The sequence below is a fragment of the Schistocerca serialis genome, chromosome 10 (genome assembly GCF_023864345.2).
Source record: "Schistocerca serialis cubense isolate TAMUIC-IGC-003099 chromosome 10, iqSchSeri2.2, whole genome shotgun sequence".
Classification (NCBI taxonomy): Eukaryota; Metazoa; Arthropoda; class Insecta; order Orthoptera; family Acrididae; genus Schistocerca; species Schistocerca serialis.
In genome coordinates, this window is record NC_064647.1 from 75,995,622 (window position 1) to 76,013,460 (window position 17,839).

The 17,839-nt window shown below is 44.5% G+C and overlaps 1 protein-coding gene across 1 annotated transcript in view; it reads left to right on the forward strand.

Annotated features, from left to right (window-relative positions):
- The first annotated feature begins 1,936 nt into the window (after positions 1–1,936).
- Positions 1,937–17,839, forward strand: part of LOC126424553 (basic proline-rich protein-like) — a 46,898-nt gene continuing 30,995 nt past the window's right edge. Inside the window, exon 1 of the mRNA XM_050087300.1 lies at positions 1,937–2,068. Coding sequence (XP_049943257.1) covers positions 1,937–2,068 — 132 coding nt within the window. The remainder of the gene's footprint in view (positions 2,069–17,839) is intronic.

Genomic DNA, 17,839 nt, shown 5'->3' on the forward strand with positions numbered 1-17,839 from the left:
GGCGCCAAACACGCATACGACCATCATTGGCACCAAGGCAGAAGCGACTCTCATCGCTGAAGACGACACGTCTCCATTCGCCCCTCCATTCACGCCTGTCGCGACACCACTGGAGGCGGGCTGCACGATGTTGGGGCGTGAGCGGAAGACGGCCTAACGGTGTGCGGGACCGTAGCCCAGCTTCATGGAGACGGTTGCGAATGGTCCTCGCCGATACCCCAGGAGCAACAGTGTCCCTAATTTGCTGGGAAATGGCGGTGCGGTCCCCTACGGCACTGCGTAGGATCCTACGGTCTTGGCGTGCATCCGTGCGTCGCTGCGGTCCGGTCCCAGGTCGACGGGCACGTGCACCTTCCGCCGACCACTGGCGACAACATCGATGTACTGTGGAGACCTCACGCCCCATGTGTTGAGCAATTCAGCGGTACGTCCACCCGGCCTCCCGCATGCCCACTATACGCCCTCGCTCAAAGTCCGTCAACTGGACATACGGTTCACGTCCACGCTGTCGCGGCATGCTACCAGTGTTAAAGACTGCGATGGAGCTCCGTATGCCACGGCAAACTGGCTGACACTGACGGCGGCGGTGCACAAATGCTGCGCAGCTAGCGCCATTCGACGGCCAACACCGCGGTTCCTGGTGTGTCCGCTGTGCCGTGCGTGTGATCATTGCTTGTACAGCCCTCTCGCAGTGTCCGGAGCAAGTATGGTGGGTCTGACACACCGGTGTCAATGTGTTCTTTTTTCCATTTCCAGGAGTGTAGTTCAGTCTTAGGCAACCGTATGTTTTACATCTTTAGAAAATATAAATTACATTTTACGAGAAATTAAAATCAGTTGTTTTTTATGTGACCAAAGTATTCACTTTTGATGTAAGTGCCGGCCGGAGTGGCCGTGCGGTTCTAGTCGCTACAGTCTGGAACCGAGCGACCGCTACGGTCGCAGGTTCGAATCCTGCCTCGGGCATGGATGTGTGTGATGTCCTTAGGTTAGTTAGGTTTAATTAGTTTTAAGTTCTAGGCGACTCATGACCACAGAAGTTAAGTCGCATAGTGCTCAGAGCCATTTGAACCATTTTTGATGTAAGTACTGTTTACACGCACAGCCACAAAAAATCTGTGTAATTGTAAGCTGTATTGTTTTCTTCTTAATTTTTAGTACGCCTCCCTCTGTTTCACGTTACAAATCAACAGTTTTCCTATAAAACATGAATTAACATCTAAAGTTTCGATTTTACTATAAATACTGTTTATTTTTAAGTAACAGGAGTTTAAGTATGTAGAACAAATATGTTCTGTGGGTTACATGGTCCTTTACATATCGTCACTCAATTTGCCTAGTGCTTCCGGTTTCTGAGGGGTATCTACACAAACAAAGCGATCGAACTGAAATAACGCCCGATAGGTATGCAAGACACCTAACGTACAGGTAACACGGCTACTTTGTAAGCAGAGCAAGGCTATTAGAAAAACTACCGCACTTCACGCTTACTTAGTCTACGATAGCCTACAGTAGTTATGCAACTTCGATTAGAATCGATATTCTTTAACCAAAAGTCCTCGAATACGAGACTGTAGGGACGAAAACAGGGTATAATCGATAACATCCTACTTTTAAAAAAATATGATCTGTTCTGTGGGATATTCTTCATATATGGAGATGAAGAGAGCTGCTGAAGGGAGGAAACTGTGACTGCAGATACGAGTCAGCCTTTTGAAAATGGGTGAAGCTTTCCTAGGTTATTGTTTAGTAGCGTGAATATACACGACTTCCAATGCAAAACTAAAAGACAAGCGCTACAACAGAGTCTCTTGAAAACGCACAGCATAGATCATGAACTCATCGCTACTGTGTACCTGTGTGCGACGGAATATTAGGAAGAGCGAGCGCCTCTTACCGGCTAAGCGTTTCGCTTCGCAGTTACGCGGAGCCGGCCATGATGCGGCGTGCGTCAGCTGTTCTGGGGTGCGCGCGCATCGGCCCCCACCTCCCGCGCCTGCAGCTGTCTCGCTCTCACCCCCCACCACGGCGCCCGACAGGGCAGCCAGCCAGCGGTGACCGTGGTGTGGTCAGCTGCTGCGCGCTGATTGGTCCGTGGCGTCTGGACCCCGTCCACGCGGTCGCGCGAGGGTGGGGCCGCTCTTACACTGTTTACAGTTCCCTCACCCCTCCCTCCCCCACACATACACACACACACACACACACACACACACACTCCCACACACAACATCAGTCACTGCCTCTCTACAAGGGCTCTCCTTGCGGCTGAATGTAGAGTCATGAGCTGTTTGTGTATGTGTGTGTGTGTGTGTGTGCGTGTGTGTGTGTGTGCGCGCGCACGCTTTGGCCTCGGCTTCCCCTTTGGCCAATTTGACCGGCGGTATTCAGAAGTTTAATTAGTCATCTCGCCGGGGCCAGTGGCACCTTCAACATCGTTCGCGCTCTTTGACGCCATTTCACAGAGGTTTTGCTTTAGAAATTTTGGCTTTCCAATTTACGTTTCTTGTGAAGGGGGACAAAGTTTTCCACGGCTAGCCTGACAGGCTTGTTAATTAGCTGCCCTCAGAGAGCTGAATGCCATTATTTTGATGAGGTGATACAGTCTGCTTCCGAGTCGGCCGGTCTGAGAACGATTAATTAGAAACGGAAAATACTGTTGGCGGATATTGCAAGGAAATACCGTTAGATACGTGTGCCACCAAACCCCTTTAAGCCTCTCTTCGTGACAGTCTCGTGTTCATACACTTCTATGTCACTTCATGACATTCTCATGCACACTCCGCGATAAGAAAACGGCGACGACGAAAGGAGTTGCGGAAATGACTCACAAACTGATATTCATACAGGTATCGATGGAAAATGGAAACTGTAAACTTTGGTGGCCGATAGATGAATGTGTGACGCTGCAGCGCAATTTCACTGTACACCTAGTAAGCATAGTAAACAGGAGACATGTCGATACCAGGGCATAAACTCTTCGCGTAATTCATTCCTTGTACCTACTCAGTTCGACGGTAACGATGCCTATCCGACAAGTTCGTGAGTAATAAGCGTTTGAGAGAGGTAGTGCGGTTGGGCTCAAAGAAGCCAGTTGGAGTAATCGGCGAATCACTCGATATTCGGATAGGAGCGAGGTACTATTCGATGACATTGGCACGAATGGGCGAAGAATAATTCATTTATTTATTTATTTAACCTGGTCAGATTAGGGCCATCAGGCTCTCTCTTACAACGGACCAGTGTTCCATACATGCAGCATTTCACACATCAGAGTTACATCATGACAATAGTTTAAATAATAAAATTAGATTACGCTAGTGACAATATGAATAAAGAGTAATGACTAAGACCGAATAAAGTAAATGCTTGAAGTATTTTTACAACAGGTGCTATACATACAAATTATGATAAAAGCAATAATAATAACAGTAAAAAAAGAAAATCAAATAATAATGATAAACATGTGAAAAATTGGAATAGTAATGAAGATTTGTGCAGATGTACATTAATATCTCGGTGTATAAAGTAGATGTTTACTAGTATAGCGAATTTTGGGGAAGGGAGATTGAAGGAGGGGGAAAGAGGGAAGTAATGAGGTGATGTGCATTCATGTACTGAGGAAGGCATTACTGTTGCTTAAGTAGATACGTCATTAACTGTTTTTAGAAGCCGGACATGTATTTAAGTTCTCTAACATAACGAGGGAGGTTATTCCAGAGTCGGGTTCCCGCTACTATAAAGGACTTGGAGAAGGTGACTGAGCGATGCAGTGGAACAGAGAGGATTTTATTATGATGGGAACGTGTGTTTCTGTCAAGCGTTAAGGACGAGGAGAGATATGAGGGACAGTGTACATTTATAAGGCAGTAGATGAGACAGAGTGTATGGGAATCTCTGCGTTTGTCTGCACGCAGCCAGGACAATTTTGCAAATGCTGGTGAAATGTGATTCAAAAGTCGAACGTCAGATATATCGGACGCAGGCATTCATGACCAGTTCCAGACGTCGCGAGTTTTCCTGAGAGAGGCCTTGTAGGATAATATCGCTGTAGTCAATGATCGGGAGTATAAGAGTTTGTACTAATTTCTTTTTCAGATCGAAAGGGAAGAGTTTTTTATATTTTTGTAGGACATGAACGGATGCTGATGCTTTTTTGCACACTGCAGTTACGTGCTCTGTCCAATTTAGATTTTCATCTATTATTACTCCCAAACTCTTTGCCGAGGGAGAGAAGTTAATATTTGTCTCATTTAGGATAAGAGATGGTACGGATCCCCAATGTTTTGGGCTAATGAGCTTAGAGTGACCAACAAGTACCGCTTGGGTTTTAGATGGGTATAGTTTTAGTCCTATGTCCTGTGCCCATTTTGACAGTGCATCGAGGTCAGTATTGAAATTTTCAATAGCTTTCTTGAGATTGCTTGGTTTCGCACTTAGATACAACTGAAGGTCATCAGCATACATATGGTATTTGCAATAGATCAGGACCGATGACACATCATTGACATAAAGAGAGAAGAGTATAGGACCTAATACTGAGCCTTGAGGAACGCCTGACACTACCTGCCGCCATTGTGATTTTATATTACCGGACAGGACGCGTTGATGACGAGACGTCATGTATGAGCGAAACCATTGCACTGCACGTGGTGAGAAATTTAGACCGCTAAGTTTGGCTGGTAAAATGTCGAAGTCGGCAGTATCAAATACTTTGCTGAAATCTAAGAAGCAAATGATAGTCGCTTTTTGTCTGTCCATGGCAAGTTTCAGGTCATCTGTCACCTTTATCACTGCGGATGTTGTGCTTCGATGTTTACGGAAACCTGATTGGTATTCATCTAGTAGGCTATTAGTAGGTGAACCATGGTGCAACATAGTGTCAAGGAAGGAGCCGTCGACCTAGGGAGACAACAAAATCTGAGGACCGAGGAATTCTCTGAGAGGATTCATTAATATCATCGATCCGACGTGCAGCTGGTACTTCAGTGAGTTGAAGGACGATTAATAGGCGGCCTACAGAAAGGAGGCCGAGCTCACGGTGGCCCTTGCGCCTGCTCTTACTGACCTCTGTACACCAACAGGACTGTTTGCAGTTATTCCGGGCGCATTCGGCCTGGAATCTCATTGAATGGAGTAGTAATGTCTTCAGCGATGATTCGCGTTTCGAACTGAGTCCCGATGACCAGGGAAGAAGTGTCTAGGAACGTCCCAGACAGCGGTGGGACACCAAAATGACTGATACCCACGGTGCCGCTCGGCGACCAGTGATGATCTCGGTTGCCATTGCATTTCATAGCAGCACCTGGGTTGTTATTCTCGGAACCCTTACAGCATAGCGGTTCGTCGACCATATTCTACCAGCCGTTTTGTCGCCCTTCACGGCAAGCCATCCTGGGCATACATTTCAGCAAGATGATACCTACCCGTAGACGACGAGAGTTTATACTGCTTGTCGTCGAGCTTGCCACACCCTACCTCAGCCAGAAGAGTCGCCACATCTGTCCCCAATTGAGAAGGTTTGGAGCAGTATGGGCAGGGCCCTCCAACCAGCTAGCGATTTTGGCGATGTAACACGGAAATTGCAAAGAATTTATCACGATATCCCTAAAAAAAATGGCTTTGAGCACTATGGGGCTTAACTTCTGAGGTCATCAGTCCCCCTGAACTTAAAACTACTAAAATTACTAAAAGCATCACACACATCCATGTCCGAGGCAGAATTCGAACCTGCGACAGTAGCGGGCGCGATGTTCGAGACTGTAGCGCCTAGAACCGCTCGGCCACCCCGGCCGGCGATATCCGTCAGGAGGACGTTCGACAATATCAATAAGTGGCAAGCTAAACAACTACTTACAAAAGGGCGTGAAGTGGACCAATGCGTAACTGTCTGGCTCAATTTCTGAAGCTTATTCTCCTGAATAAATCATCCAATTTTTCTGAAGTAATCATTTGTTTGTCTCCACTAGTACGTCACCTCTACTGATTTATGTCCCATTCGTATAATTGTTTCGTGGAGCGTCATTTTTTTTTTGTTTCTTCATGTTTTTCAGTGTCGTCTATTTATAAAGTATATTGTTCCGAGCAGAATTACGCCGTCTTAAAATTTTCTTGTGGTAATCTTACACTATTGCAGGAGCCGAGTGATTAGCGTCCCAGTCGTCAGCGGAAGGACCTTGGGTTCGATTCTGAGTACATCCTTTTTTTAAATTTATTTTTTAAAGGGTTGGAGGTCTGGGACGGGGTCATGAGAGCCTCATGAGGACAGATAAGCGGCTGCTTGAATAAAGAGGCAACGGTATCACCACTGGAGGGACTTGCCACATCCTGGCAGCATGACCCGCCATCATAGACCGCTCCTCGCACTGGCTTGTAGGAAACGCTAGGCCCGTCAGAACAGGTTCAAAATGGTTCAAATGGCTCTGAGCACTATGGGGCTTAACTTCTGAGGTCATCAGTCCTCTAGAACTTAGAACTACTTAAACCTAAGGACATCATACACATCCATGCCCGAGGTAGGATTCCAATCTGCGACCGTAGCTGTCGCGCGGTTCCACACTATAGCGCCTAGAACCGCTCTGCCACACCGGCCGGACCATCGGAACAGGTCTAAGGCCTAATTCCCTGAGGGGAGTTTTCGGTTTTCAATGTTAATTTTCTATGCCTCCAAAAATAAGTTTTTCTTTCTGTTTTAATTTTTAAAGCATTGTGAGTAGCATTGCGACAAGTCCAAGACGTTGGGGCTGGAAGATCTCTGATGCAATCTGAAGCGATCTGCTACCCATTCTTTGCTATAATCCAAAGATCGTGGTGCTTAAATACCACTGACGCTACCAATGTCTCGCTACAATCCGCAAGAACGAATGGGAGAGGCTGAAAAATACCCGCCCTCTCTCACAGCACAGCGGCGGACTCGTATCGGCGCCAGTAGGGCAAAGTCCCTGCACACAGGTAACGTTTTTAAAATGTAATATCACCCGTAAATTAGCAGTCTTTAAATGAATTAAAAAGTACTATGCTGTTACTAGCGAATATTTCAATACTTCTCCTGCAAAAAATTTTTAGCTCCAGAAAATATGGTTCTTAATTTCAGGTTTTGCAGTTTCCTGATTGTTGTTGTTGTGGTCTTCAGTCCTGAGACTGGTTTGATGCAGCTCTCCATACTACTCTATCCTCTGCAAGCTTCTTCATCTCCCAGTACTTACTGCAACCTACATCCTTCTGAATCTCCGTAGTGTATTCATCTCTTGGTCTCCCTCTATGATTTTTACCCTCCACGCTACACTCCAATGCTAAATTTGTGATCCCCTGATGCCTCAGAACATGTCCTACCAACCAGTCCCTTCTTCTTGTCAAGTTGTGCCACAAACTCCTCTTCTCCCCAATTCTACTCAATACCTCCTCATTAGTTATGTGATCTACCCATCTAATCTTCAGCATTGTGCTGTAGCACCACATTTCGAAAGCTTCTATTCTCTTCTTGTACAAACTATTTATCGTCCATGTTTCACTTCCATACATGGCTACACTCCATACAAATACTTTCAGCAACGACTTCCTGACACTCAAATCTGTACTCGATGTTAACAAATTTCTCTTCTTCAGAAACGCTTTCCTTGCCATTGCCAGTCTATATTTTATATCTTCTCTACTTCGACCATCATCAGTTATTTTGCTCCTTTATTACGTTAAGTGTCTCATTTCCTAATCTAATTCCCTCAGCATCACCAGACTAAATTCGACTACATTCCAATATCCTCGTTTTGCTTTTGTTGATGTTCATCTTACATCCCCTTTTCAAGACACTGTCCATTCCGTTCAACTGCTCTTCCAAGTCCTTTGCTGTCTCTGACAGAATTACAATGTCATCGGCAAACCTCAAAGTTTTTATTTCTTCTCCGTGGATTTTAATAGCTACTCCGAATTTTTCTTTTGTTTCCTTTACTGCTTGCTCATATACAGATTGAATAACATCGGGGAGAGGATACAACCCTGTCTCACTCCCTTCCCAACCACTGCTTCCCTTTCATGCCCGTCGACTCTTATAACTGCCATCTGATTTCTGTACAAATTGTAAATAGCCTTTCACTCCCCGCATTTTACCCCCGCCACCTTTAGAATTTGAAAGAGAGTATTCCAGTCAACATTGTCAAAAGCTTTCTCAAAGTCTACAAATGCTAGAAATGTATGTTTGCCTTGCCTTAATCTTTCTTCTAAGATAAGTCGTAAGGTCAGTATTGCCACACGTGTTCCAATATTTCTACGGAATCCAAACTGATCTTCCCCGAGGTCGGCTTTTACCAGTTTTTCCATTCGTCTGTAAAGAATTCGTGATAGTATTTTGCAAATGTGACTTATTAAACTGTTAGTTCGGTAATTTTCACATCTGTCAACACCTGCTTTTTTTGGGATTGGAATTTCCTGATTATGAGTTGTAATTAAGCACTAAAATTTAATGAATTACTAACATAGCCTTAATTCGCACCAACTGTTTCTTCCAAAAGTAAACAGTGCTGAATAATTGTCGGTTACTCTGCAGACGCTTCTACGATAACGAGAAAAACGCTCAGTGTTTGTGTTTTTTGGTACGGCAGTCACATTTAAAAACTATCCAACTATCGTCATCGAATCTGCACAAAGCTCATAACACCAGCGAAACCGACCGATGCATTTAACCCAGGTCTCTTTAGAGGTATCAGCGGACCACAGTTGGTCGCAGTAAACGCACTCCTCGTCCGCTTCGTATTCAGATGCTCACCACGATCTTGCTGCTTGGTGATTCTCTGTTTCTTTCTGACGAAGAGATCCCTTTTATTAGTCCCAGTTGCTGAAGGTCTATCCGATCCATCAAGTGAAGCACCTAGACTGGGTTCTGTCTTCCCTATAGTCTTTGTTCTTGTTTTCTTTTGCTCTTTAACTATGGACTGCTCCAAAGCCATTTTAAAAGGAGATAACGTGAACACTATTGCTTTACTTGTCCTTGGTGTTGGGTCTGATGGTGGAAGTGCCGGAGGCGGGCTGATGTCAAACGTGGAAACCGCCCTGCATGTTGGGCTACAACAACGACATGTGAGCGAGCGTTATCCTGGTGGAAAACGCGTCCTGAAATGCTATTCATGAATGGCAGCACAACAGGTCGAGTCACCAGACTGACGTACCACTGTGCAGCCAGCGCGCGTACGATAAACACGAGAGTACTCGTGCTGTCATACGAAGTCGCACCGCAGACAGTAACTCCAGGTGTAGGCCAGGTGTGTGTTCGCCGCAGACAGCTTGGTTGTACATCCTCAACTGGCCTTCCCCTAAACAAGATATTGCCATCACTGGTAGAAATAGCTTTCATAAGAAAATACATAGTCCTTCACCCTTCCCTCCAACGTACTCTAGGGACAATGGAATGCACGCTACAGGACGCCTGGCGCGGAGGTGCCCTAGAAGTAACGGATTTGTAACAGTTCATTGTATCACTGTGGTGCCAACTGGTGCTCAGATTCCTGCTGAAGATGCAGTGCGATGTGACAGACGCCGATCACTATGGTCATCGTTCTCTCTAGTGACACGTGGCCGTCCAGGGAGCGGTCTTCTTGCGACTGCACATTTTCATGACTATCGCTGCCAGGAGTCATGTGCAGTGCCAACATTCCTGCAAAGACTTTCTGCAGTATCGCAGAAGGGACATTCAGCTTCATGTAGCCTTTTTACACGACCCTATTCAAACTCAGTGGGGAGTTGATAATGGGACGTTCAACAGTCTACCCATGAATCCAATGAATCCGACAAACCTGTGACCATTCGTGCTGAATTTCTCTCTATTCGTTCAATATGCCGAGTAAATGTAATTTGGTAGGCGAGGTACGAGGAGGAGACTATGTGAATTTGTACAGCATAAGATCCGAACATGTTAACGCAGTCTTAGCGAAACAGGATATCGAAATAAATACTTTACCAGCGATTTTGGCCATTTGAAGTTATTCTGAGTTTACAACACACTTTCCTCGGAGCACACATGAAGTTATTTGCAAATCCGTCGATGAGTCTGCATCCACGATAATATGCTGCGTTCAACCTGCCAAGAAATCCCCAGTTGATTCACACTTTTGCATTACATAAACTACAAGTTCCTAAATTAAAAAAGAATCTCGCATGGAATGTGCGCTGATATGAAACTTCCTGGCAGATTGAAAACGTGTGGCCGACCGAGACTCGAACTCGGGACCTTTGCCTTTCGCGGGCAAGTGCTCTACCGTCCGAGCTACCGAACCACAACTCACGCCCGGTCCTCACAGCTTTACTTCTCCCAGTATCTCGTCTCCTACCTTCCAAACTTTACAAAACCTCTCCTGCGAACCTTGCAGAACTAGCACTCCTGACAGAAAGGATACTGCGGAGACATGGCTTAGCCATAGCCTGGGGGATGTTTCCAGAATGAGATTTTCACTCTACAGCTGAGGACCGGGCGTGAGTCGCGCTTCGGTACCTCAGACGGTAGAGCACTTGCCCGCGAAAGGCAAAGGTCCCGATTTCGAGTCTCGGTCGGCTACACAGTTTTAATCTGTCAGGAAGTTTCATATAAGCGCACACTCCGCTGCAGAGTGAAAATCTCATTCTGGAAACATCCGCCAGGCTGTGGCTAAGCTGTGTCTCCCCAGTATCCTTTCTTTCAGGAGTGCTAGTTCTGCAAGGTTCGCAGGAGAGCTTCTGTAAAGTTTGGAAGGTAGGAGACGAGGTACTGGGAGAAGTAAAGCTGTGAGGACAGGACGTGAGTCGTGCTTCGGTAGCTCAGACGGTAGAGCACTTGCCCGCGAAAGGCAAAGGTCCCGAGTTCGAGTCTCGGTCGCCCGCACAGTTTTAATCTGCCAGGAAGTTTGTAAGTAGGCTGTTTAGGTTTTTATGTTGGTAACGTCACGTAGCGCTCTGTATGGAAATCACTGGCTGTGCTGTCTGCAGTCTGTGGCTGGTTTGCATTGTTGGAATTTTTGCTATTGTAGTGTTGGGCAGTTGGATGTGAACAGCGATTAGCGTTGCGCAGTTGGAGGTGAGCCGCCAGCAGTGGTGGATGTAGGGAGAGAGATGGCAGAATTTTGAGACCGGACGATCTGGAAGTGTGTCCATCAGAAAGAGTAAATTTGTAATACTGCATATCATGAACTGATATATATATGATGACTTTTGAACATTATTAAGGTAAATACATTGTTTGTTCTTTATCAAAATCTTTCATTTGCTTTCTCCGCGATGTCGCCAAACACGGATGCGACCATCATGATGCTGTAAACAGAACCTGGATTCGTCAGAAAAAATGACGTTTTGCCATTCGTACACCCAGGTTCGTCGTTGAGTACACCATCGCAGGCGCTCGTGTCTGTGATGCAGCGTCAAGGGTAACCGCAGCCATGGTCTCCGAGCTGATAGCCCATGCTGCTGCAAACGTCGTCGAACTGTTCGTGCAGATGGTTGTTGTCTCGCAAACGTTCCCATCTGTTGACTAAGGGATCGAGACGTGGCTTCACGATACGTTACAGCCATGTGGATATGATGCCTGCCATCTCGACTGCTACTGATACGAGGCCGTTGGGATCCAGCACGGCGTTCCGTATTTCCCTCCAGAACCCACCGATTCCATATTCTGCTAACAGTCATTGGATTTCGACCAACGCGAGCAGCAATGTCGCGATACGATAAACCGCAATCGCGATAGGCTACAATCCGACCTTTATCAAAGTCGGAAACGTGATGGTACGCATTTCTCCTCCTTACACGAGGCCGCACAACAACGTTTCACCAGGCAACGCCGGTCAACTGCTGTTCGTGTAAGAGAAATCGGTTGGAAACTTTCCTCACGTCAGCACATTGTACCGAGCGAGGTGGCGCAGTGGTTAGCACACTGGACTCGCATTCGGGAGGACGACGGTTCAATCCCGTCTCCGGCCATCCTGATTTAGGTTTTCCGTGATTTCCCTAAATCGCTTCGGGCAACTGCCGTGATGGTTCCTTTGAAAGGGCACGGCCGATTTCCTTCCCCATCCTTCCCTCGCCCGAGCTTGCGCTCCGTCTTTAATGACCTCGTTGTCGACGGGACGTTAAACACTAATCTCCTCCTCCTCCTCCAGCACGTTGTAGGTGTCGCCACCGGCGCCAACCTTGTGTGAATGCGCTGAAAAGCTAATCATTTGCATATCACAACATCTTCTTCCTGACTGTTAAATTTCTCGTCTGTAGCACGTCATCTTCGTGGTGTAGCAAATTTAATGGCCAGTAGTGTATTAGACTGGACGTATTGTCAAGATGGAGACAATTTTACCCTGAAAAAATCGCAACACACACGTCTAAACGCGTCCGTAACCAAAGATTGCTGCCAAACGACTGGACCGACTCAGATATTACACACACACGCACGCACACACACACACACACACACACACACACACACACACACACACACACACATACGCGCGCGCTCGCACACACACACACACAAACAAGAATAGTGAATATTAGGACGTGTGAGGATATAGAATCGTAACAGTGTGTTGCTCGCCCTCGAACATGTAGTAGAAAATTGTATATCGTTCAAGTTATTTTGGGTGTAGCGTCATACTTCATATGTTCCCGTACGAAATTTGTTGTGAACAATCCCGGTAGAGTTCAGAAGGAATAATGACATCCACAATTAATTATCCGTCAGAAAAATCTCAGTCTGGCAGCCTACTTACAAAGTTATCCCAGTGTTGGCAGATTGCTGTAAATAGTGAAGCATAATATAACTTATGCCCTAACCTAATAAGTTGTTACTGAATTGTCTCTTCCACAGGTTGCAATTCCGCGAAGTGCAATAGTGGCTCAACTGAGATGTTCAAGCGTTTCCAAACCCTTTTTTTTTCTGTTTAGCACCCGAAAACCTCAAACCACACACACACACACCAAACCCTTTTTTTTTAATTTCAAATTCTTGTCAATAGACAAACCCATAAATTACCAAGACACAGTTTACGTTACTAATGCTTGCTAATACTTTGAAAGGGTACAGTACTGCCCGACATTGAAAATAGGTACAACATACTTCATTATTTTTGTCAGAACAACACATTTTTTTTTTGTAAAATAACTCAATTACAATTAATACAGCGAAGCCGGATACCAGTGTGGGAAAGAATGACAATTTATTTATTTAATTGATCACATGTGCACTCCCACAAAATAAATCCCTACATCCAGTTTGGTGAGATCTGTGAAATGAATGAATGTATGGTCGTCTGCTAACCGCAGGTAGTGAATGTGAATATATGATCATCTTTGAGACGATCCTTTGGCCACCTTTGGTGGAACCAAAGAGATGAAACTTACCGGAGCTTTGAGCGCCTGAAATGTGGCTGACCAATATGGTAGCAAGGTGCTCCCCTACTTCGACAGAGGTGCGAGGGGACCTGAAGAACGGCCATGTTTCGGCACTCTGCCGCTGGATCTTGTGCTGTTAAGACCTGTCTTAGTTGTGCTCCGTAAAGACAAAAGAGTGGAGGCATGGTATGCATGTGGAATACTTAAGAGTAGTTTGAAATAATAATTTCTCTATTTCAGGGACTTTTCTGGGGAGAATTAAATGTCAGTCAGGTAATATTAATGGGATCGTAGTAATCTTCGGAAGTCACAATGAAACCACGTGTAGCAATAAGTTGAAATACTTCCGTGTGCTTAAGTTAAGCTGAATTACTAGCGTGTGTACAATAAGTTGAAATATTTAAGAAATAGCGTGTGTACCATAAGTTGAAACATTTAAGAAATGGCGTGTGCAGGACTTGAAATTAGAGACGAGTACTTCCCCGTGGTGAGTACTGTGTGAGTCTCAATCTGTGTATGAGACAAAGGATAAAAAAAGGTACTCGTCCATGGTATCAGTTGAGGACTCGCGTGTGTGATGAATATGTTCTTAATATCACTTTGCGTGATATGATTCCGTGTGACGCTAGATTCAAACTCTGAGAGAGAAGCAAGGTGAGTCGGCCGTCTATCCAGCAACGCCACTTGGCTTGCATTGCACAGGAAGACGTGCATATATCTCCAGAGTTCATAGTAGGAAAGAAGAATTACAAAGTGGGGCAGTGTCGTGTGATACTGGGATAAATACTAATTGAAGTGGGAAAGCTGAAAGTGATAGTGTTGTGACTATTCATTGTATTGTATTCCATGTCGTAGTGTGGTGTATGTCACGTAATTTGGGTATGTGTGGTTTGCATGGGAGAGTAGCAAGGTAGTTTCAAAAGATTAGTGGGTTATACTTGTTCCTTCGGTACCGCTCGGTCTGGAGGAAAGTTTCGTGATGATGATTGTGAGAGTCGAAGTGTGAGGTATAATAAAATATCCACCATCCTATCCAGAAAGTGCACTGTAGCATTAAATAATTACGAGATCATAAGGTAGAGAATCACCAATGTAAAGCCATGCCCACTGGGCGGAATTTCTCATGTGTTATTGTTGTAGGTTATAGAATTTGTGTGTTTAGGTTATAGAATTTATCGGAATAAATAAGATAGTGAAAAGAAAAAGATTGGTGGACTTTTCCTTCGAATTGTATGTTGTCATGATGTCCCGAATTTATAATATGTGCGCCATTCATATTCAGTGCGGTGGCCACGTGTTGATAAAAGCCGTTAAATAAAAGAAAAAAGAAAATGTGGTATTGCCAGTGCGTAGTGAACAGTCAGAGTTCTGTAAATTATTGATAGTCAGATGTGCGTTTCCGTTGCGTATTATTCATACAGGAGGATAATTTGTAACTAAATTGTGAGTACGAGAGTTCATGTTACTCGATAAATAAGAATGAATCCACTCGCTTGGCAGACCACTCATCTTGCAGGCCTGACTGCTTGATGCCACAGTACGAGCAAGGCATGTGGGTGCCTCTCAACTTTACCTTATCATACTATATGCAGAATTCAATATGCGGTGTTTCGTTAAAATTAGGAGACCAGCCAGTTGCCAGAAAACAGTTAACGTAAAGAACTTGAGAGTCAGGGGAATGAAGACTCTCATTGTCTTTAGAGTACCCAAATTAGCAACAACAACAAAATAATCATATTTTATTACTCAACCCATCGATTCATATCTGTCTTCCTAGCTCGGTGGTCAATATTACGCGGAGGACCCGGGGTTCGATTACCGGTACTGCCAGGGACTTTTAGTCGGTAGGAGAATTCGAACGGGTAGTATCCAGCTACTAATTTTTTGCATCCATTCTTACATCAACAACACGGGGTGCAGGTCAAATGATAAGCAAGTAAACAAGAAAACAGTAAAATAACGGAGTATTTTTTTTTCTTTTTTTCTCACGTTTGTTTACAAATAATTTCGTTGAAGAATAGACACATTGAGACGCAGAAGTTAACGCGAGCAGTTTTGGGAAGAGGAGTTTGTAGGACATCGCAGCGAAAGTTAATCGTATTACATGCCAGGGAAAACTTCATCTTTGCTTGAGAAACTACCTCAAATTGTGGTGCTGTATGACATATGGAGAGGTCAGTTTCTTGGCGAAATGTTGGCGGCACTGCATTGTTCCAGACCAGCTGAAGCAGCCAACGGTGGAGGAGTCCTTAGCTTAAAAACTTTCCGCTCTTAAAGCCGAGCTGCCCTTCCTTGTAGCAGCGAGTTTTCGCGAGAAAAGTGGCAGACGCACGAAAGAAACCGCGTTGGCCGTCAAAGATGGGGGGAGAGATAGCGGGAAAGAGAGAGAGAGAGACAGAGAGAGAGAGAGAGAGAGAGAGTTGGGGGGAGGGAGGCCGTCTACGTGCCCGTCATGCAGAGCAGGCGGCGATATAATGAAATTCTCGGCACCTCCCTCACGCAGGCCTGAGAGAATAAAAGAAAACAATTACGCCGCTTTTTATTGATACGCTTCCCTCGCCAAAAGACCGTGACTTAAGGGACTACGTATGATGGGAACGGTTGAATCTCTTTTCCAAACCTAATTCACCACGTCTGTTTAGAGCCAAATTTGCTTTCATCATCATCATCAGTATCATCATCACCACCCTCATTACATCACCATCAGCACCACAATCACAACTACCACCACTACCACTGTCACCACCACACTCTCATGACCACCATCATCAACAACTACACCCTCATGATCATCATCATTGTATCGTCAACGTCATCACTATCACCATGTTGCTATCAGCACTATCACCATCATCAAGAACATAATCACTACTGCCTTAATCATCATCATCACCATCGTCATCTTAGTCATCATCACGGCCATCGCCATCATCAGCCATTCGAATCCCACTGTAGGATGAAGTACTCTCCTAGGATTTTTAATCCATTATTGTTCACAGTTAAACGGAGGAATAGACATGAAATTTCAATAATCTCCTCGAAAAAGTAAGTTATTCAATTATCCTTTTTTGCTATGTGAGGTGTCTGTCCTGTTGCACTCTACTTTTATGATACAGTTGTAGTGTATGCATATAATACCAGATCTTAAGAACAACGAAGAACACGGCTACAATTGGGCATGGGAATAAACACAACGTTGACAAGTGAAAATCGAAGCGAATGTACAGACGTAGTAGCAAACCTGGCAGTGCTTCACAACTGAGAAATATTTGTGGAAAACGCATATACGTGCTAATCTCTTCCACCCCGTCTGTTCATCAACTCTCTGTCCATATCCCCCTTCCCCCTGCATCCATTCCTCGTCCCATCCCTTGTCCATTTCCTCTTCCCACTATAAAATAAATAAATAAAAAAAATAAAATAAAATATTAATTATTGTATATGTATGGTAGTGATTGGTTGTAATTAATATTTGCTTATCTAGAACATGGACGTTTAATTATTTGGTATCAGACGCTTGACAATGGCTTTTTCGTAAATGCAATGTTATTCGTATTTGACCGTGAAATGTAACTCAGATAATCGGACTTCGTATTTAAATCGTTTCCAAAGACTGCTGCGGTAGGTGCGGACTGAAAATCACAATATTAGAATAATTTGTCAGCCATGTCAATACGTCGTACAGAGGTGACTGTCTGCTAAACATAAAAAAGTTTACACAGTTAGTTAAATCAGATATATTGAACGAATAAGCCTACAGTTAAATAAATCAACTTACTTTCATAAATATAGAATCTTTACAGAGTCGAGTGCCTAGTGAGATTGCAACTCGCAGTGTTCTTATATAACATCAAATATGGCGATATGCCAGTTAATAAAATATACGTGCTTCCCGCTCCAGCTATTGTACAAGACCTTCTTCTTCTGAATGAAACATAAGAGTGTCGTAATTGTATTTTGTTTTATCAGCGGCATATCGCTGCAGTTCTGTGCCACAGGCTTTATTTGTTTGTCGGAGATTAATTATTTAATTAAGATTTCGCGTTTCCGAGGAAAGTCACGCACGGCATGAAAAGGCGCCTTTATACCACCTCTCTTTGACCTTTGACCTTGTTTATTCAGGTTCTGCAGTAATATACTAACCATAAGCCGATGAGCCATACATATAAGTTAGCTGTTTACTATGAAATCCGAGTGGCGAAGAATAAAATAAAGCCGCACAGTGTTCTGAATAAAGTTTTATATATAATAGTATTTAATGGGAAAGAACGTGTCGCAGAGAAACAATTTCTCTAATGGTGTAAATGTCCTCATATTGTAGTTGCAAGATAAACAACGCACTTCTTCACTGCAGGACACCAAACAGCATTTTCTTTCTCGTCGTCGGTTGTAACACAAAACCTGTAGACAGGGAACTCTAAAGTAATGAAATATGCTGAAGCGCCAAAGAAACTGGTATAGGCAACCGTATTCAAATACAGAGGCAGAATACGGCGCTGCGGTCTGC